The sequence below is a fragment of the Carassius auratus genome, chromosome 32 (genome assembly GCF_003368295.1).
Source record: "Carassius auratus strain Wakin chromosome 32, ASM336829v1, whole genome shotgun sequence".
In the NCBI taxonomy this organism is placed as follows: domain Eukaryota; kingdom Metazoa; phylum Chordata; class Actinopteri; order Cypriniformes; family Cyprinidae; genus Carassius; species Carassius auratus.
The window spans coordinates 7,349,014-7,370,832 of NC_039274.1; the positions used below are offsets into that span (position 1 = coordinate 7,349,014).

The 21,819-nt window shown below is 38.9% G+C and overlaps 1 protein-coding gene across 3 annotated transcripts in view; it reads left to right on the forward strand.

The window, feature by feature from the left end:
- Window positions 1-21,819, forward strand: part of LOC113051488 (nuclear factor of activated T-cells, cytoplasmic 3-like) — a 70,901-nt gene that overhangs the window by 22,535 nt on the left and 26,547 nt on the right. For all 3 annotated transcript variants that reach the window (XM_026215263.1, XM_026215264.1, XM_026215265.1), the window contains 2 exons: window positions 1,139-2,306; window positions 5,731-5,893. In XM_026215263.1, the coding sequence (XP_026071048.1) occupies window positions 1,139-2,306; window positions 5,731-5,893 (1,331 nt within the window). The remainder of the gene's footprint in view (window positions 1-1,138; window positions 2,307-5,730; window positions 5,894-21,819) is intronic.

Genomic DNA, 21,819 nt, shown 5'->3' on the forward strand with positions numbered 1-21,819 from the left:
GGTCATGACTTCAGTTACATTCATTTATTTAACTGATGGTTTTATCCAAAGCAGCATACCAGTGGGGAATCAAGATGGTATTCAACAAGACTTGATTGCGTTGCATTGTGAAATCACAACACTGTATCTTTGACTCAGTAGGGCTGTATGCAGCTTGTTGAAACACATCTCACTGGCTGCTCACTGCTGTCTGGCCCTGTCACACTCCCTCTGCCCAGTCACTGAAAGCTCATCAATAACTTTCAATAGACCACAGGCACAATATGCTCTGTGGGTGTGTGTCTGTACAGTATTAGCGCATAATAGCCATCTATGTGTGTGCGAGCTGGCATTATTAATAGGGTCGGTTTCTATGTGGTGACAGGCTAAAGCATGCGCCTATGTGAGTTTGTTTCCCGTGTGTTTCATTGTGCACGCCCTGAGATAGATGACGTGCATGGGTTATTCCTCTCTGGGTTTGAGCCAATCTGTTGCCCCACCCGAAATTCTCTCTATTGACTAACCCACCGGCTCTCTGTCTCCTAATATCTATTTTAAATGGATCTGACTCTGGATCTTGCTCTCTCACTCTTACTCTCTCTCTTTGCTTCTCACCTCTACCCTACCGTCCTCTTGTGCTGATACTGTGATATCAGTATTGTTTGTGCTATAATGCTCTTATTGTTAACCTGTTGCTAGTGTTGTAGCTTCTGCAGAGTCCCCATTGGCTTTTGCAGCTATCCCGAGTCTTTCCTTTTCAAGGCTATCAGAACAGCAGTCCAATAAAGGAGAGAGAGAGGAGAGAAAATAGCCTGTTCTCTTTCATCCCTCTTATCAGCAGACAGAGACCTTGAAGTGCCTCAATAAACAGTATTTATTTATGTGTTAGTTATACGAGCAATTACACTGTGAACTTTGGTAAATGTTGTACCGTTTCTATAAGTGATTTATTTTATGCACCTCTCCTGTCTGTGTTTTTTACTAATCGTAGTTCTGGTTTTTGAGACTCTTTGTAGAATATGGTTTTCCAGAATGCTTTTTGTTGTTGTTGTTGTTCATTTTACATATTAATGTCTCATAAAAGTGTGCAAAATGATTAATACAACTCCTTCATTGTTCTGTCTGTTTCATCCTCTCCATGTTTTGTTTGTTTCTTTAGATCTAGAAACGGATGAAAACACATCATTTTACATCCTCAATGTGGGGCAACCTCATTCAGTGGTCAACCAATCAAACAGTCTCCAGCGGCATGGAGGCCCACCCCCAGCCACCTCCCCCTCCCTGCAGGCCTACCACAAGGCCTATGAGCCCAGCTATGAGCTCCATGACTCTAAATACACACCCACAGGCGTGGGCAGAGGAGGGAACGGCCCACCAAAGGCCTTTGAATGTCCCAGCATCCAGATTACTTCCATCTCCCCAAGCTGCCAGCAGGAGATGGAGACCAACGAGGATGGGATGAGAGCAAATGGTCAAGATGGAGACTACCACGACAGACCTCTGTCTCGAGACCACCTCTACCTGCCTCTAGATCACTTGTATCGTGATTCATCCCTGAGCCCTAGCCCATGTAGCAGCCTTTCCTCTCGTAGCTGGTTCTCAGACGCATCGTCCTGCGAATCCATCTCGCATGTATATGATGATGTGGATTCAGAGCTAAATGAAGCAGCAGCGCGTTTCACACTGGGCTCGCCGCTCACCTCGCCCGGCTGTTCTCCACAGACTGGACCACAGGAGGAAGTGTGGCAACAGCAGCAGCATCATCACCATCACACGGCCTTCACTCACTCCCTTTCTCATTCGCATGGCCATTCTCTCTCGCCCCGCCAGTCGCCTTGCCACTCACCCCGTACCAGCATCACAGATGAGAACTGGCTAAGCCCTCGCTCACCCTCACGGCCCTCTTCACGTCCTACATCGCCGTGCGGAAAGAGACGCCACTCCAGCGCTGATATATGTTATCTGGGCTCTTTATCACCCCATCACTCCCCAACTGCCACGCCTGGCCCCTCGCCCAGGGGCAGCGTGACCGAAGACTCCTGGATAGGAAGCCCGTCTATGGGAGTGTCCTCATTCCAGTGTTGTCCCTCTGAGGCTGACATCCCCTCTAAGACAAGAAAGACATCCCAGGACTGTTCAGGAGCACTCCAGTCAGGAAAGGGTGACCTAGGCATGGATGACTCGGGGAATGTATCTCCTTTGCTTGACTCACCTGCTGAAGAAGCCATGCACGGATTAAAGAAGGATGGATCTGGAGAGCAGTTTCTTTCTGTCCCATCTCATTTCACATGGAACAAACCCAAACCAGGACACACACCTATTTTCAGGTAAACTTCCTTCTCTTCTTTGAAGTGACATCAGAGTAACCTTTTTTGAGTTCATGTGAGTAAAGCTCTACAATGCTTATTTCTTGCAAGTGTTCATGTGTATAGACAATAGCGCTGTTCCAAAACCAGAGTAAATTAACTTCAAAAGTAGCATCCAAACTTACAGAAAACCTCATGTGACTGATTTTAGCGACAACTTTTTTTGATGGTCTCTTACATGCAGCACACAAATAGCACCTCGTACTTAAAACATGCAACACTATGTAACTTTTGGAAGAAAATTCGAACCTGAGCTGCTTCTTTCTGTCTATGGTGATTCACACAGGTATGTGTTACTCCACAGCGGTGATGATCTGAACAGGCTACAATAGTCTGAATATAAGCACTTACTATAAGTGTACCATAGTGGTTCGAGATAAGACAAAAAGGCGATTTATACGATTAATTCATGATGTACTCATTATATAAGGGCTGAAACGATTCCTCAAGTAACGCGATTACAAAAAATGATCGAGGCAAATTCCTCTGCCTGGAAGCCTCTTAATTTATTTTAAATCCCACGTCAGGTTTTTTCCCAATGATTCTTTTAATGTGACACAACGCGTTTACAAAGCGGAAGGAGACACAAGCGCAGAGTCCGAGATTGCATACTGCAAGTAGTCAGCAGTGTTTTTATTTGAGGGCGCGGGCAAACGTAAAGAGAACGTCGTGGCGTGTTGCAAGATAGAGCTTGCATACCATAACTAGGGCCCTATGATTTCCGCGATGCAGAAAACGTGGAGGGAATCGCGGAATCCAGTCATAAAAATGGAATTTACAGTTTAATGCGGAATGGCAAGGAATTTGCCAAATTTTTAACGAATTAATCAAAAATAGGTCATTGCACTTACATCAAATCACGATATGGTAAATATTAAGCTGGAATAGTCTGTTTAAATATGAATCCTGCATGTTCTGCGTGTCTGTGTTAATGAATGGAGCAGAAGCTCGTCTTCATTCATTAAACACACGGAAGCACGCTTGTAGCTCGTGGTGAATTCAGCATCTGATATCCCTCTAAATAAGGACGTGAACACATGAACAACAGCTCCAGAACTGCTCTAACAGTCACTTCATGGGCATTTGACCGTTTTATTTGAGTAAAACTAGCGTCACATCACATACACAGAACTGTAAAGGTACGTCAACTCGTCAAAATAAAAGTATGGTTAAAGACTTGTTCAGCAGAATGTACATAGCCTACCACAAAAAAAAAAATCTAAAAGTTTTAATCACACAACATTTCTTCCATGTCTTATTTTTTTTTATAGTAAATCCCCTTTGTTTACCAAAAAGTTAAGTTAATTTTCAATAATTAAAAGATAAATTAAATGAATGTTTTATGTGTTTAAAATGCTTTATTTAAAACCCCAACTGAATGGCACTTAAATGCACTTAATTCATCTGTCAACTTATTGTCATTGTTCACAGTACAAGCACAGACAAAGAAACAATGGGTAATAATTAAATGTTTATTTTTGATGTATGCATTGCATTCTATGCATTTAAAAAATAAAAATAAAAATCTAAAAAAGGAAACTTAGTTCATTTTAAGAGACCCAGGAGTCTTATTTTCTCTTGCATAATTAATATTGCACTTTAATTAAGCAAAAACACATTTTATCCGATTAATCGATGGAATTTTTGGTAGAATACTTGATTACTAAAAAATTCGATAGCTACAGCCCTACATTATATACATTTTGCAAATTTTGAACACAGAAAAAGTTACAGTTGAGTGAGCTGAAGAACTGAAAGAGTTAAATGTGTGTCTGCTATCCATATCAGAGCATGTGTGTGTGTGTGTGTGTGTGTGTGTGTGTGTGTGCATGTGCGTGCATCCTAGTCATATGAAGACAGCCTATGTGTGTACCCTGGCCTCCGTCACCATAAATCAGTAAAGAGAGCATGCGGCTGTGGGTCGCAAACGTTTTCCTACCCACAATGATTCTGTTATCGACCACACCAACACAACACAGTTTTTAACTCAGTCAGGCCCCTTTATTAATAATCCACAATGTATAGTTAGCATACTTAATTCCAAAGTCGCTTAAGAAATAAGCACATAGTCAAAGAACTTGCTCTCCTCCTCACAAACATGTCGAGAAACTTCCAGCAAAGCAACACGTAGGAGCAGTGTTGACTAAAGCCGGGACACAACAAGCTAGCATCTTTACGGTCATGCCTTCATACAACAGAGACATGATACTTGATCCCTGTTATATGAGCCCAGCTCTGCTGTCTGCCATCGGACCTGTTTATGAGTGTGTGTGTGTGCGTGTGCGCGTGCGCTGACTGCTCCATCAATCAACAGCAATAGAAAGATCTCGAAGCTTGTCTGGTTTAACAGATGGGTTTGCTATGGCAGGGTGGGTGAATTGGCACAGTAGTCTATAGATGGTCTAGTTTAGGGTAGCCAGCTAAACATAACAAACAAATTTCAGATGAAAACGCACACCTGCTTGCTCTTGGTAAATGCATCAAATGTACATGCTGCTTTTACTTTAGTTAAACATTCATCTGTAAATTGTCTGCCTTTCTTGCAAGGGTCAGGCTGCCACTGGACAGCTCATATTGACAGCTGGTTCATCCTGTCAAAGCTGCCAACAATTGTGCTGCTTATTATTTAATGTGGAAACTATATTTTTTTCAGGATTCTTTGAGGAATTGGAAGTTTGAAAGAAGATTATTTGAAATATAAATATTTTTATTTTATCAAATTAATGCAACACTTCTGTGTAAAATTATTAATAAAAAAAAAAAGTATTCACTCCAAAATTATGAATGGAAGTTTAGATGCAGAGTAGTGTCAAGACATTCTTGGAATCTTGTTGGTTTAAACTTAAAACTGGTGTTCGTTTATGTGTACTAGAGCTGTGTACGTACATTCATACAAGGAAAGTGTACATTGTCACCAAGTAAAGCCGTTAGATGTCCACAGGCCACTACTGTCACACACATTCAGCATCCTCGCGTTTCCCCTTACGATCCATCTCACGTTACCATGACAGCATGAGGAGTGAGGGATTTCAGGAGAGAGATGAGATGGAGAGGGTGTAGTAGAGAGCCACACTAAAAAAAAAAAAAAAACCTGTGATCACTGATGTCATTCATAACTTGTTTCACTATTCAAAAGTTTTGAACGTCTTTAAATGCATAGTTCACCTAAAAAATTTGAACTGTCATCATTTACTTACAGCACAGAGACTTTTTGAGTATCAATCAACATTTGTTCAGGTTCTGTAGTTTTATTGCGAAAAATCTGTAACCTAACCAAAACTGTTGCATAGCTTGCTCACTGTTTTAATTTCTATAATCAATCTACTACCTGAACACTATGCATTGTGTAACTGCTCCGTTTGTGTTGCTCTTGATCTGCGTATAGGGCATCATCCTTGCCTCCCCTGGACTGGCCATTACCGAATCAGTATGGGCAGTATGAGCTAAAGATCGAGGTTCACCCCAAAGCTCATCATCGAGCTCATTATGAGACCGAAGGCAGCCGAGGGGCCATCAAAGCCAATTCTGGGGGACACCCTGTTGTCAAGGTGAGTCTCCACAATAGGACCAATACTGATGAAGTCATTTTCACTGACTATCTTTTCTGGACGAATAAATTAATTTTACCACCACCCATTTGGCTGATTGTACGAGAGGTACTTGGTTTTGGGATCGTCGGATGAAGCCTTGTGGCCTTGATTTCTAAGTACTCATTACGCTGGCCACAAAAGTGGGAATAGAGCATGATGCCATCCGTTCCCTCACAGGAAGCAGAACTTGAGAAGAGCGAGACCACACAGAAAGCGTCTGCTGTGTGGCCTAGTAACCTCATTACTGGTCATAAAATTCCTTTTACTGGGTAACAGCTAGCGAGCGAGTGTTTTGGTGTCAGCTAGATCGAAGCAAACTGTGTAGCAGTCTTATTAGGGACTATTTCCTACCGACTGCTCTGTGCTAGTTGTACTAGCATCTAACCGCAGAGGTGATGGCATCATTTATGTAAAATGAAGCCCAATTAGTATCCTGCTGTATCATGATCGGATAGGTAAACTTACTTGGCACTCTCCTGAGACTAGCTCTCTTAGAGAGACTAAGAGAGAGAGAGCTTGTTGGTAAATATTTAATGGTCTTGGAGACAGTGACCTCTTTTGTGGCAGCCGTAATGAAGCACACATACAACTCAGGAAGCCAGATCATTGAACGCATGAGGAAGAGAGGAGAGCCTTTTCCCTGAATCACATGTCTGGCTTTGAATGCTCCATTAAACGACCACAATTACAGGCCTGCATTTCTGCCACATCACACCACAGTCTTGTGTTGTCATTCCTTGTTTATGACCTTCTTTAGGTCACCTGCATGATCATCTTTCATTATCAGACATCTCATCTCTTTCTACTGCAGGACTGCCTCTACAGTGACCTTTGTTTCAATTCTTTTTGGTCAGTTGGAGCCATTTTTTTTATGTTTCTTTGCACTTTTCTGGACTATGCCTTGTTAAATTTATTGACTTCAAAGGCAAAAGTAAATGACAAAATATTTAGGTAGTACAGTATATCTCTCTGGCATAGTTTGTTCTGAGTTTGTGTGCATAGGTGGTTGGTATGGCATAGGTTTATTTGTGACCAAGGTTTTATAATGCAGATAGTTATGAATAATAAATTGCACAATTATAAATCCTTGAAGTACTTTCGAAGTAGTACTTTGTCTTGTTTCATAATGATATTATTGATGCATTAATTGAGTATACTTAAAATTCAATAAGTGCTCAAACATTACACTCAAGGTCTAAACATCTAAAGTCTTATGATGATCATAGATATGTTATTGTTTACAAATGAAGTTTGTATAAATAATTACTCGGACACATCTGTGGCGAAGAAGTCAAAGATGTCAGGAAGGACATCTGATGAAGTTTTGCCACATCCAGTTTTTCCATAAAATGGTATTATTGTAGTGAAGATCATAATGTGTGATGTATGTTGTTTTTTTTTTTTTTGACATGAAATAAAATCCTTCCCTATGTGCTGGACGCTTGCTGGTTGCATTATGAACAGAGGTGCACATAAGTGGTCTGTTGCACCGTAAAAATAAGTTTTATGTACCAACATGGTTAACGGCTGTTAATGCACAGTTACCGTTTTTAGATCGACAGACTGGACTATATAAGATTCCTATTCAATCTGAAAGCATAAATCTAGGCTATGCCATGCCGTTTTCAAAATACAATGCAAAACTGTGAATCTCATTCACTTAAGTTCTTTAATCAGCAGCAGCGATAAATCTGGAAGCTCGTATACTTACTTCCGGGCAACCTGCCAAAACAAAAGCCTGATGATTTTAAGTTTTAATAATGAAAATGCTTTTATTTACTTTTTTTTTTAATGCTTTTATTTACAGCGACTTACAATTAGGGAATACATAAAGCGATTCTCCTTAAAGAGGCAAACAAAGAAAGTAGTGGTAAATATTAGCATTTTATTTTTAAGTTTACTAAATTAATTTTAAATCGCATTATCACACATTATTATTTATTTTATCATTTTATTAAAAAAAACTAAATAAAGTGCAATAATATTATAACTATTATTAATTAATTTTGTATAAATATATTTAATGGGTCACACTATATGCAGTGTGAGGACCAAACCAAATCTCCAGGTTCTCTTATGAGAACCAGGCCGAAAAAAATTGTGCGCCCCTGATTATAAACCATATGAAATAATAATTTATTGATAATTGTTTAGTTTTTTATTAAAATTAATTTGAGGTAGTGAATGTTCAAAATAATCTGGGATAATATGGCAGTTATTTTTGTCTGTAAAAATGTTTAATTATAGTTGGTTTGTCAAAATTATTTGAAAATGTTCAAGAGACAGGTGTTTCAACATATGAACAGCATTTCCTAATTGATCTACTTCATCAGAGGCCCGATTTCACTAGACTAATGACTGGCAATTAGTATGCAGATCTTTTCTTCAGAAAAAGATATGTTCCTTCTGCATTTTTAGAGAAGAAATGTGCTTTTATAATTGGGCATGGAAATATGTAACAAAAGCGAGTTAAAATACAAACAATTAAACTGTCCTCTGCCAAAACGCTTTCCTATTTTTATGTCAATTTATCTCCCAGCCTTTCATGCTTAAACATCAACCACCTGTACACATGAGAATCCGTGTTGTGCGAGTGATCGTGCCTTTCTTACTATTTCAGAGTATTAATGACTAACTCTTTAACATCGTAGCCCCGCTTCCCCTCACACTGCGACTGAGGATGCATAATTACCTCACATTAATGAAGTCCACACACCGGTCCACCCACAGGGAATTACTGTGCTAGAAAAACCTGGCGAAACATTTTTTTCCCCCAAGTTTTGGTCATATTTTTACAAGAAGAGAGTTAAATGGATAGGGAAAATTATCTTGTATATACAGATAAAAGTCCTAACATGTTATTATTGATATTATGTTCATTTATGGGTACTTTTACTGAATAAAAAATACTTTACAACAGAAGTTTAACAATAAGCTGCTGGCAGAAGTTTAACAATAAGCTGCTGGCATCTATACAGATATGTATTTACAAACTCTCTGAGAAAACTATGGATAAAACATGATCTGAGGAGCAGCAGGAAGATCAGCTGACCACTCTGTGCATCTGCTTATGTGTGTGATTATTAAATAGTGTTGTGGCATTGTATGACTTCTTTAACCCATTTATGAATTATGGGTTTAATCCATTTCACTATACCATACCATCAGTGAGAATTAAATTATGTTCTATTCCTGTTATGATTACGCTTATTTTACTTGTATTTTTCAGTATTCTATTGTTTATTGTAGTTTTCAAACCCTCTGGTTCCATTTGGGAAAATCTGCACATTAAAAGTCTCCCATACCTTCAGACCTTTCAGCGAGCAGCTGTTTCTAATAATGTTTCCCGTGATGCTTTCTGGGGCATGCGCTGCTGGAGTCTTAGGCTGCTATGGTGGAGTATCTGTTGTAGTGACGTCAGCAGGTGACACCGCAGACTCCATCTGTCCTGGGACAGACTGGATCTTAGAGACAGTGAACAGACTCACTGAGCCATATTGCCTTCAGCAGCACGTACAGTGCCAATTAGCCAGGAGGACAGACCCATACACCTGTATGACAGGTGTAAACTAGCACAGGCGCTGTGTGGGGGGTTTTATGTATACACCGGGGCATTTGGCAGAAAAGGCAAAAGATGGTAATACCAAAAAAAAAAAAAAAAAAAGGGGATAAGAAAGTAGTGATTTAAATATAAACAAATATTATAAAATAAGAGATGAAATATAGTTTGTGAATCAAATTTAATTGAAATTTACTTAAAATGATTATCTCTGCCTATAAAGGTATACCCCCATTCCTCTGACCTTCAGTACACTTGCTGAGTTTACAATTGTTGACTACTGGACCAAAAAGAAAGTAACTATTAATAGCAGGTGAACAAACAGCCACTAGTGCCTAATAAGATATGCTTGAATATGATAAATATGCTTTTTATTCGGTTACTGTAGTTATCAATGCTATTGCATATGCCTTTAACTCAGAAACCATATAAACATCAAATGTAATCGAAACAACTGGATAAAAAAAATGTAATAAATAGGTTGGCCATGGGGGTGGATGATTTTTTTTTAGCATTTTCAAGTTGACCAGTTAAACATCGGTCATTCTGGAAAAACTGAGATACATATATATTTATATATTAATATTTATATATTTATTTATTGCCCAGCCCTAGTTGGCCAACAGACAGGATGTATGTTATAACCTAAAAGATAATTTGTTTGAGTGAGTGTTGTTATTGTTTACAAAAATTATATATATATATATATATTAGGGCTGTCAAATGATTACATTTTTTTATCAAATTAATCAGAATTTTCAGTGGATTAATCAGGATTAATCACTATTTGCAATTATACCTGAATCCTAACCATTTTTTTTTCTAAAATGCATACCAAAAGATAAATAACAGGACACAGATAGATAATTTTCATGTATTGATTCATCAATATGTGGTTCTTTTTTTCTGAATTTCAAAAGTTTAACATTTACTTAGATCAAATTTAGCTGAGCACTATATCAAACCATGCCATTTAACTACAGATAGTATAAGAGTTTTAGGTGAACCAGTGGTTAAATATAGCCACATATCTATGAAATTATGCATAGAGAAACTGGAAAGAATGAACTCAGAAACACAAACATGCGCCACCATCACATAAGCAGCACTCTGGGCACTCTTGTTTTTGGGAGGTGTTCATTTGCTCTGCCACAATACTTTAGGATCGATATTTTTACGTTATGAAGTCTTCAAGTGCTAGTAAAACCAAGTAAATTGCGTATGCTTTTCCAAACAGCTGTAATTTTCGCTGCATTGCATGTAGGCGTTCTGCGCATGCGCAGTGTGAAACACAGGACGCTATAACAGGAAGAAGCTCAACTACCAAAGTCGTCTCTGTTTATCGAGCTTGCCATGAATGTATTTAAGAGTAACTGGGGTAAAACCTAAGCTATCTTGAGAATTCAGAGATAGACGAGACTTTCCTGACCTGGATAATTTGTCACACTGCGCATGCGTGAAATGCGTTAAAAAATTTGAAATAATTAACAACAAACAACTAAATAACGTTGTTAACGTGCTATTTTTGACTCGATTAAAAAAATTAATCTAATTAATTTGAGGCTTTGTAATTAATTAATCGAAATTAATCGCATTTTAATCGCATATAAATATTTGACCTGAGAACAGTGAGAAGTAATTTTTTTTCACATGGATTTATAGTATACCATTGAATAATGACTGAATACATAAGCTTAAGCAACAAAATAGTTTATTTTTGTTCAACCATGTCTAGCAGACCAGTGCAATTTTTGCCATTAAGTGTAGCAATAGCATATTTAGAAACAATTTAGAAATACTACATTTCAGAAATTCAGGAAGCTTATAGGTGCTGGAACCTTCTGTAAAGTGTTTTTTAAGTAATACACAATACTGTCAATTACATTCAGAACATTGGAAACCCTTGACTATTAGAAAACATCTCTCTGTTGCTTCAGAGGCCATAACATACTAAGTCCAACTCTCAATAACCTTGGCCAAAACAATAAAGAGTTTAACATAAACTGTTGCACCAACAAAATAATACATAGTTCAACATAAAGTGTAAAGTCCACGCTAGCTGCTATATGTTTTGCGTTGAGGTGATACTTGAGGTTTGATCATGTGCTGCGGTGATATGCGAACGCTAGTTGGTGCTTCAGTATAATCGGTCAGCCGAAACTCATCCAGTGAGAAACGTTTCGCGGTGCAAAAATTTGTTATTAAAAATGCAGGAAATTTTTTTCTGTAACCAATTAATCTTAATTAAAGCGTTATTTTTTGTGTAATTAATTAATCTCAATTAACGCGTTAAAGTCCCGGCCCATATATATATATATATATATATATATATATATATATATATATATATATTAGGGGTGTAACGGTTCACAAAATTCACGGTTCGGTTCGATACGATACACTGATGTCACGGTTCGGTTCGGTTCGGTTCGATACGTTTTAGATACAGCAAAATGTAAAAACATCTCAACTTTTCAGAATGCCGCAAGCGCACCGCGGGTCATGTGACAAGAACCAACCAATCAGCTTCATCCTTTCCCGTAACAACGTTGAGAGCTCAGCCAAGATGAAGGATCAGCTGATCATAGTTGTATATGGATTGCAATTTTGAAATAAATTCAGTAGCAGAGCTACTGCAAGCGATTTTTAGAGCTGCAAATCCATTTATCCTTCGCTGAAATTTCCGCGTCTCATGGAGAGAGCACGTCATTGTTGCTTAGCAAAGACAGACGCCTCAGGAGAAAGACGCGCTTAGCGTTTTCCATGCGTTTTTAGGCACGATATGTGAACGGCCCCTAAGGCGCTCGCTCACTCAGCACGCGCTGAAGGCTCGTTGCAAAATGTCTAATGCATTTAACAGACCAGAAATATAAGATCCTAAAATAACCAACAGGTCTGGTGTTTGGGTTGGATTCCCTGTAAGCTATAGTGTCTAAATGCTGCAGGGATAGTTTGCTGCGTGCATGTTTCTCCTTTTTTTCGTCTTTTCCCAGATAGTACTGACGCATATATCCCAAATATTCCCGCTGGTTTTTTTTTTTTTTTTTTTTGTAATCCCGCTGGTGTACCCTGTCATGTTGCAGATGCGACATACCGTTGTTTATTTATCCACCACTCTCTTGCCATCACCATTATAGCTTAAAGGGAATCCAAAGTGCACCCAAACACCAGACCTGTTGGTTATTGGAGGATCTTCTCATTTCTAGTCTGTTAAACGCATTGGCTATTTTGCAACGAGCCTTCAGCGTGTACTGAGTGAGCGAGCGCCTGCTGAGTAGCCTAACATAAACATATAAGATGGTGTTTTTTTCTTCTTCGGGAGTGTCAGGGGCGTTGCCTGTTACGTTGTTTGGGTTATTGGGCTACCTTGTTGAACGCATATCATTATATTTCTTCCTCTCTCTTTTTTTTTTTTTTTCAAATATAATTAATTACTCCAACGAACCGTTCGGTATACATAATGCCTACCGCGTACCGAACCGAAAGCGTCGTACCGAACGGTTCAATACGAATACGCGTATCGTTACACCCCTAATATATATATATATATATATATATATATATATATATATATTAGGGGTGTAACGATACGCGTATTCGTATTGAACCGTTCGGTACGACGCTTTCGGTTCGGTACGCGGTACGCATTATGTATACCGAACGGTTCGTTGGAGTAATTAATTATATTTGAAAAAAAAAAAAAAAGAGAGAGAAAGAAATATAATGATATGCGTTCAACAAGGTAGCCCAATAACCCAAACAACGTAACAGGCAACGCCCCTGACACTCCCGAAGAAGAAAAAAACACCATCTTATATGTTTATGTTAGGCTACTCAGCAGGCGCTCGCTCACTCAGTACGCGCTGAAGGCTCGTTGCAAAATAGCCAATGCGTTTAACAGACTAGAAATGAGAAGATCCTCCAATAACCAACAGGTCTGGTGTTTGGGTGCACTTTGGATTCCCTTTAAGCTATAATGGTGATGGCAAGAGAGTGGTGGATAAAAAAACAACGGTATGTCGCATCTGCAACATGACAGGGTACACCAGCGGGATTACAAAAAAAAAAAAAAAAAAAACCAGCGGGAATATCTGGGATATATGCGTCAGTACTATCTGGGAAAAGACGAAAAAAAGGAGAAACATGCACGCAGCAAACTATCCCTGCAGCATTTAGACACTATAGCTTACAGGGAATCCAACCCAAACACCAGACCTGTTGGTTATTTTAGGATCTTATATTTCTGGTCTGTTAAATGCATTAGACATTTTGCAACGAGCCTTCAGCGCGTGCTGAGTGAGCGAGCGCCTTAGGGGCCGTTCACATATCGTGCCTAAAAATGCATGGAAAACGCTAAGCGCGTCTTTCTCCTGAGGCGTCTGTCTTTGCTAAGCAACAATGACGTGCTCTCTCCATGAGACGCGGAAATTTCAGCGAAGGATAAATGGATTTGCAGCTCTAAAAATCGCTTGCAGTAGCTCTGCTACTGAATTTATTTCAAAATTGCAATCCATATACAACTATGATCAGCTGTTCCTTCATCTTGGCTGAGCTCTCAACGTTGTTACGGGAAAGGATGAAGCTGATTGGTTAGTTCTTGTCACATGACCCGCGGTGCGCTTGCGGCATTCTGAAAAGTTGAGATGTTTTTACATTTTGCTGTATCTAAAACGTATCGAACCGAACCGAACCGTGACATCAGTGTATCGTATCGAACCGAACCGTGAATTTTGTGAACCGTTACACCCCTAATATATATATATATTTATATTTATTTATATTTATTTATTTTAAAAAAAAATCATTATGAAATCAAGTGGAAATAAAGTCAAATATCAAATAGTTCGGTGAAAAACTTAAGAGAAAAAAGAAATTTCACCTTATGAACTAACTGAAATAAAATAAGTTTACTTTTAAGTTTTTCTAAAATTACTCAAACTAAAACAGAAATACAAAGCTAAATAGATATTTAAAAAAGAAAAGGACAATCAAAAATACAAAATGACTCTGAAAACTGAAAATATATGAAAATAAATGCTTGATTAGTAAATAAGTAATACTAAAATAACACTGAATGAATGTGAATTTGTGTGAGTTTGTTTGTGGATGATCTGACTGGATACTTCACCTACAGCTCCTCTGTTTTCTGTAGCTGCTTTCAGTATTATGTTTCATCCTGAAGCAGAAGAATCTGTCCTATCACCTGTCCTTTGTGCCTTTTTCTGGGAGACGCAATGTGTAATGATTAATGTGTAGAGTAAGGAATGGGCCAGCTATGTGAATGGTTGACCTTACACACAGGTCATGAGGTTACTAGAAGGTTGTGACATTTGTATTACAGGGGCATGGATGGTCTAATGTTAAAACCAGAAGCACACATGCACGTCCTGCAGCACTTTACCACTCCAGTTATTGTGAGAGAAATCAGAGATGCGATTGGTGGTGAAATCAAGAAATGTGTGTAAGTGTATCTATCAGTGGTGTATAAGTCAAGCTGCCATAACAGAAGGCTGCGGATTGCAGCGTACAGCAGCCGGACAAACACCAGCAAAACAAAGTGACAGTGTTTACTGCTAGTGTTTGGGCTGGGCTAATTCACAGTTCAGAGATCAACGAGGAATGCTGTGTAATGCTCTACAAACCGCGCCTCGCTCTCTTTGGGTTCATTCTTAACCAAAATCAGCACACCTGTTGCTAGGAGACATAGACGTTCTGAACCCATCTGGCTTAGACTTTCCTGTGTGTGTGTGTGTGTGTGTGTGTGTTAGAAATGGCAATTGAACTGGTTAAACACAAAGACACACACAAAGGGCAGCAGAGTTTACATTTGCCGTAGGATCTGTTCATGTGTTTTATTCTAAGAGAAAGTCACTTGTACCTTTCACCCAGGGCTTTTATCTAGATAAAAAGGCTCAGTGGAATCAACACACATGGTGGAAACCAGCTTTATAAAAAATAAATTACCCTGTGTTTTTAAAAGAAAAAGTGTTAAAGTGAATTTCTGGGTAAACTCTACTGACAGCATCTATTGTAGGCTGTCAATGATCTCGGAGAAGAAAAGTCTAATGGCAGCTGTCCTGGAGAGGTCAAAAGCAGAAATGCAAAGCCTATATTTTTGTTAAGCACTTTTCTAAATTATGATTTTGACTTGGGACTAGCATTCTGTACATGCCTATTGTAGAAAATGACCCACTGCTTGCCTGATAGGCTGAAGAGGCTCTAACCTTGTTCTTACAAGTCTGTAGGGATGATCAGGGGTTGAAGTTTGAAATTTACATATATATTTACATATATATACATATTTACATATATATATATATGTGTGTGTGTGTGTGTGTGTGTGTGTGTGTGTGTGTGTGTGTGTGTGTGTGTGTGTGTGTGTGTGCGCGTGTGTGTGTTAAACAAACTTTACATTTATACAATTATGCATTTGTTAGTTTTGCATTTAAGTGAGTAACATTGACTTAAAGATATACATTTGATCAGTTCATGCATTCCATGCTCTACCATTCAAATTACAGGAAATCATTTCATTTAATTAAAAATATAAACATTATTTCTAGCCATCTTCCATTATAAATGTTTTAAGTAAGTTTTTGCAAACTGAGAAATGAGTCTAAATCATTATCTTTGGTAAATCTGTAGATTTTAATCTGGTTTATTCGTTCAGTTAATCCTTTCACAAACATATTAGCTTTATTGTTTTGTACAACATGGCTTAGGATCAGATAACAATAGCATCCTTGCAAAAAAACAAGATGGCTGACCTTGGTGGCCCTCAGACCTCAACAGTGGGCGATTTTCAGTGCTGATTAGAGATTCTTGTGTACTGTGCTAAAGTTTTGCTCTCAGTGGGCTTGTCTGGGGAGCAACCCTGTTGTCTGTATACCCTCATGAGTGTGCGGCTGTGTGTGTACAGCTTTTGTTGTTCTGTAGCCTGAGGCTGTATCTGATGTGGACAGAAGAGTGAAGAGTAGGACACAGCACAGTGAGAACGGAAGGGGTGAGAGAGGTACACATCACGGTAAATGCTATATTCACTGGATATGTTTGTTTATATCTTGATGTATAAGAGTCATAGCAGTCCTTTCACACATGCCGTGTGTGTGTGTGTGTGTGTGTGTGTGTGTGAGAGAGAGAGAGAGAGAGAGAGAGAGAGATTATGTGTATTGACCTTATTTAAACAACTGGCTGTCCAACCTTCTGGGTCTGAGTGCTCTCTCCGTTTAAACCTCTATTTATGCCCCTTCTCTTTCTCTCTCTCTCACTCACTCTCACTCTCACTCACTCACTCCCTCACACACACACACACACACAGAGGCATATGTTGTGTAAACACTGCATCGGTGAACAGACCTCTCACTGTGTCCAGTAAGCACAGAGAGCATGTCAGCACAAGTCCACGTTTCCGAGGCAGAGGTCACTGTGTGTGTGTGTGTGTGTGTGTTGTTTTTGTTTGACCTTGAGTCTCCTCCCCACCCCCTCAGGCTTGGGTTTAGACACACACACACACTCGCATGCATGCATGCACACACACGCACCGGCTGGCCCGCACCATAGCAACCACAGGCCAACACAGGGAAACAACTTGTCAGCGGCTAGTTGGAAGGAGAGAGAGATAAAGAGATGGAGAAAGAAGGAGGAGTGGAGAAAGTGACTGAAGAGAGTATAGGGGAAGGGGTGTGAAACTTGATGGGAAATGCAAGGTTTAGAGGGTGTGTAAAAGGAGTTAAAGCATGATGAAACATGCAGCCTCAAGTACAACAGCGCAAAACATGCCACTTCACACTAAAACATATGCTACACGTGCTTTTTTTGTACACTAGGCTGTCTTCTTGCTGTTTTTAAACCAACTGATGCTATTTCTTTCAGCTGCACTACATTGAGAAACAGTCAGAATGAAGCATCTTTACTCCTCAAAATGAAAAGTAACCCAGGGAGGCTATTTTTGCCCCTGCTAGCTTTATTCCAGCTATGTGACTGTCCTTAATGTCAGCAGTTTAATATAACCAGTGTCAGGGAAGGGAGGTTAAAGGAGTGCAGGGATAGTCGTCTTGTATAATTTCACACAAATAAACACTGTAGATTTCTTCAGGCCTGCAGATGTGATGAGAGGATGAATGAGAGGTTTCCTGTAGCTGCTTGTGTTTGGAGACATGCCACATCACCACCGCTTCTCATTCAAGAGTCTTGTTTTTTTTTAAGCTTGTTTGTTTTCTGTTGTCCCCAGTTTTTTTCCTCGCAGCACGTGAACACCTCGCTTAGCTTTTCTTTGGGATTAAAATAAGAAAATAAGCAGCAAGAGAGCAGGGATGTAGTCACTTCACAAATTGTCATACAAAACACAAATGATGTCCCTTTCTTTGAAGAATGAATCACAGTCACTTGTCACTTTTATGAGTAAATGCCATTTTTTAAAGAGGCATGGGGAAAACCGTTTTAACACATGTAAACTGGCTTTCAAAAGTTTGGTCTCAGTAATTTTGGAAGTTAAATAAATGCTTTTCTTTCTGTTCATTAAAGAGTCGTGAACCATGAAATGGTTTTCAAGAACACGTTAAGCAGCACAATTGTTTTTGTTTCTTTAGCAGCAATATGAGAATGATTTCTGAAGGAATATGTGGCACTGATTAAAATGTATATACATTTTTAACTTTTTTATATAAATTGAAAACATAAATAAAAATCCACATTCGAGTGCAAAAATGTTGCATTCAAATTTTAGGTGTGCATTAAGGAGGCTGCCTTATAAGTCCCGGGTATACTTCCGTGTTCCGTTCCGTCTTGTCTCGTGCGCAGCCGCATCTTCACAACTTTCAAAGGCGGATGAGCTTGACGCATATATTTCGCACATTTTCTAGAGGGACACAGTTGGACTCATGTCTTGCACAAGAGAGCCGCATGTTTAGAAAGCCATGTAAAATTAATTTAAGTTTAACTTTTTAAAAACATATCTCGAGACTTGGTGGGTTTTTGTTCCCTTCCCACTTCATCTCGTTTTAAAAATTTTTAATGTATTCTGTGTGACTGGCTTTCCACCCTTTGTATTTAACTATGCATGCATACATGACACGGTTTTGTTTATAGTTGTTTAAGCAACTTAATTATAATAGGTTTATCTTTATATTTATATATATATATTATATATAAGGCTCGATGCAGCCTCTTGTGGCCTCAGGAGAGAAGCCAAAAGCTTTTCTTCACCCTGACTGAAAATATGCATTTTAAATTCAAATAGAATTCGAATTTTGATAATATTTAAGTATAAAATTCTAATGTAGTTTTTCAGCTATTTTGACAGCCCTATGTCTTACCATTGTTTTAAAGTATTATTTTAATTATGAACACAAGGGTTTGTAGTGCAAACAGTTTCACTGTTTACTGCACTTTGTTATTCTTCTCGTTATTTCCCTACAGTGGCTTACTTTTTTGAAAAAGTTGGAGGGGGGCAATAAACACAACATTTCTCAAGGGCAATTTTTGAAGGGGACACAAATAATACAGCTAAAATGTGTCTGCCAAATAGACAGTGCTCGTGTCCATGTCACAGTGTTGCAAAGACCACAATTTTCCTCAGCTCATGTGTGTGTGGGTGATGTAAAAGAGGAAAGCAGGCATGTGAGGAAAGGGAGGGGAGACTCAAAATGTTTTTAAACTTAAAATGCATTTTTGCCCCATTTGTGTTGTTTTACTACTTACACAATTCACAATTATTTAAATTATAAAACAATGTTTTTTTACAATACAGAGCATGTTTTTTAATCATATTTTTAGATGGGGGGGGGGGGTCCTGTCCCCACCGACCTCCCCCCCTCGGGATTTCCATCTATGACTACATGCAAATAGAAAATGAGATCAGCTGTGATTCTTTCCATTGACGGTTGGAATAGCGGTGGTTAGCAAAATCTTCTGAATGGCAGTTACAGAACGAGAGAGAAAGAGTGCTGGGGTAGTGCTGAAGTCAGCAACAGGCTGAGCCACAGGCCTTCAGAAACTCCTTGAGGATGTGGCGCATTGTTGCTGCTCTAAATGTCTTGAAACTGAAGCTGTGGCAGCGCTCTGAAACTTTGCTGAGGCTGCAGCATGTTCATGGAATTTCCAAAAGTCATAAATGTTCATGGCCTGATGTATCATCTTGTAAAGTGATTTTGCACTGTAGTGCATCATACTTTTCGTTAAGGTGATGATGCACAGGCCAACTTTTTTGAGCAATGTTGCTTGGGCAATTTTCCATTGAGTATGGCCATCAAAATTCTATCTGGATACTTCAGATCAGCCTTGGGCCCTGAGTCTCAACTGGTGGCCAGTTGACTGCAACATTGTGCAGAAAGTTGCCTCATGTATCATCACCTTTTGGGGTTTTGGATACTTAGTTTTACAACATTCTAGATTGAATCTGTGTCTGGTGACCTTAAAGGGAACGCTGTGTACTTTAATACATGTTCCTAGTCTTTCATCAGAGTGTAATCAGTAGCCCCATTATACTATGGAATGTCCACTCTTTGACACATGCCTTTGGTGTGAAAGACCCGGGTTCGAATCCACTGTGAGACACCAATGTGTCCCTGAGCAAGACACTTAACCACTAGTTGCTCCAGAGGCATGTGACCTCTGACATACATAGCAAATGTAAGTCGCTTTGGATAAAAGCGTCAGCTAAATGAATAAATGTAAATGTATAAGCAGGTGGCCAACCCTAGCCCCGCCCCTGTGTTAATTGCACATTAATACAGGCGACAGATTTTTTCAGTTTAAAAATGTATTTAGTATTAAACTGAAAAAATTTATCGCCTGCGTTAACATGCTACTCCTTGACACCACTAATATATATATATATATATATATATATATATATATATATATATGTCAAAACTGTGCCACTGGCGGTAGTTCGTCCATTACCATCGTGGTGGTAAAAGTCTACCACCATCACAGCCCTATATGTAAACATACACAGTATTGTTTTGATTTTCCTTACACACACACACACACACACACACACACACACACACACACACACATAATGATATTTAATTGTCCAGTAGGTTTTGCAACTGTTACCAGGGGTAGTGGACTCTCACCAATGAAATAAATCTTACATGTACATGGTGTTGGCAGGGTCATGGTTCATTTCAGTTGAACTCTGAACCTTTTTCACGTCTTGAAGCATCAACATGACCTCTGCTTCTGAATGCCCCACTGTCTCAATGCCCTGACCCAGAAAAAGCCCTCAAAATGTAGAGTACATTATATTCAGTCCTGACCCTTCTGCCTGAAGATCTCTGTTTGCAGAGGACTGTTCACCTCACAGAGTTCTCAGCATTCACAGAAACAAGCACGCTTGATGGAGAAGCAATAAAGAAAAGTAAGAAGCAAAGCTTTTATGAAGAGTAAACAAAAATGCTCCTTTTAGCTTTTTTTTTTTTTAAATGCCATTTGTTTTCTAAAGCCATATAATTTACTTTAGAAAAACATTAGCCTTGGTAACACATTACCGTAAGGTTCAGTTGATTAATATTGTTAAATGCATCATAAACTAAAAATAAACAAAACATTTTTACAGAATTATAAAATTAAGGCAATTTTTTTAATTATAATAAAGAAATAAACTTCCGTTAATTGTTAATTCATGTTAGTTCATAAAACCTTAGTTAATATTTAATTATACAAATGCAGAAATTCAATCAATAAATGCTAAAAGTTTGATCATACATATATCTTATTGTAAAATAAATATTTTGAAACGAAGCATGCCCTTTTGGTTTAATAATTTTCTCAGTTACGCATCTCTCCAAGTGTAATAAAAGCATGCTGTCCGGAGAACTACTTGAACCAAATCCCACCACCATCCAAGTCTTCCGTTGTTCCCCGATCCTCTTTTCCCCGCTGTCCATTTCTTTTTCTCCTCTCCACAGTTATCTGGCTCTATTCTCAAGACTTGTCAGTTTATATGTGAAACATGTTTTTCTCATTATTGTGTTGCTATGGTTGGCTTGATCCTTCTGTTACCTGTGATTGGGTCATCTCTCTCTTTGTCTCTCTTTCTCTTTTTCCTCTCATTCCCAGTTTCTCTTTCTTTTGCTCTATTGGGTCAAGTGTTAGCCAAGCATAACATTTCAACAGTAGAGAGATTGTTAGGAGCCTGTGTGCTTGACCTAGGTAACACTCTCCCACACGCATGTCAGCGGAATAGCTCCTCTCTGTTTGTGAACTCCTCACCTATCTGAGAAGTTTATTGGCAGGTCAGACGTGTACACACTACTGGATGGGGCATTGCATTGCCACACTGGCCCCCTGTGTCTTACCGAGGTTTGCAACGGACAGC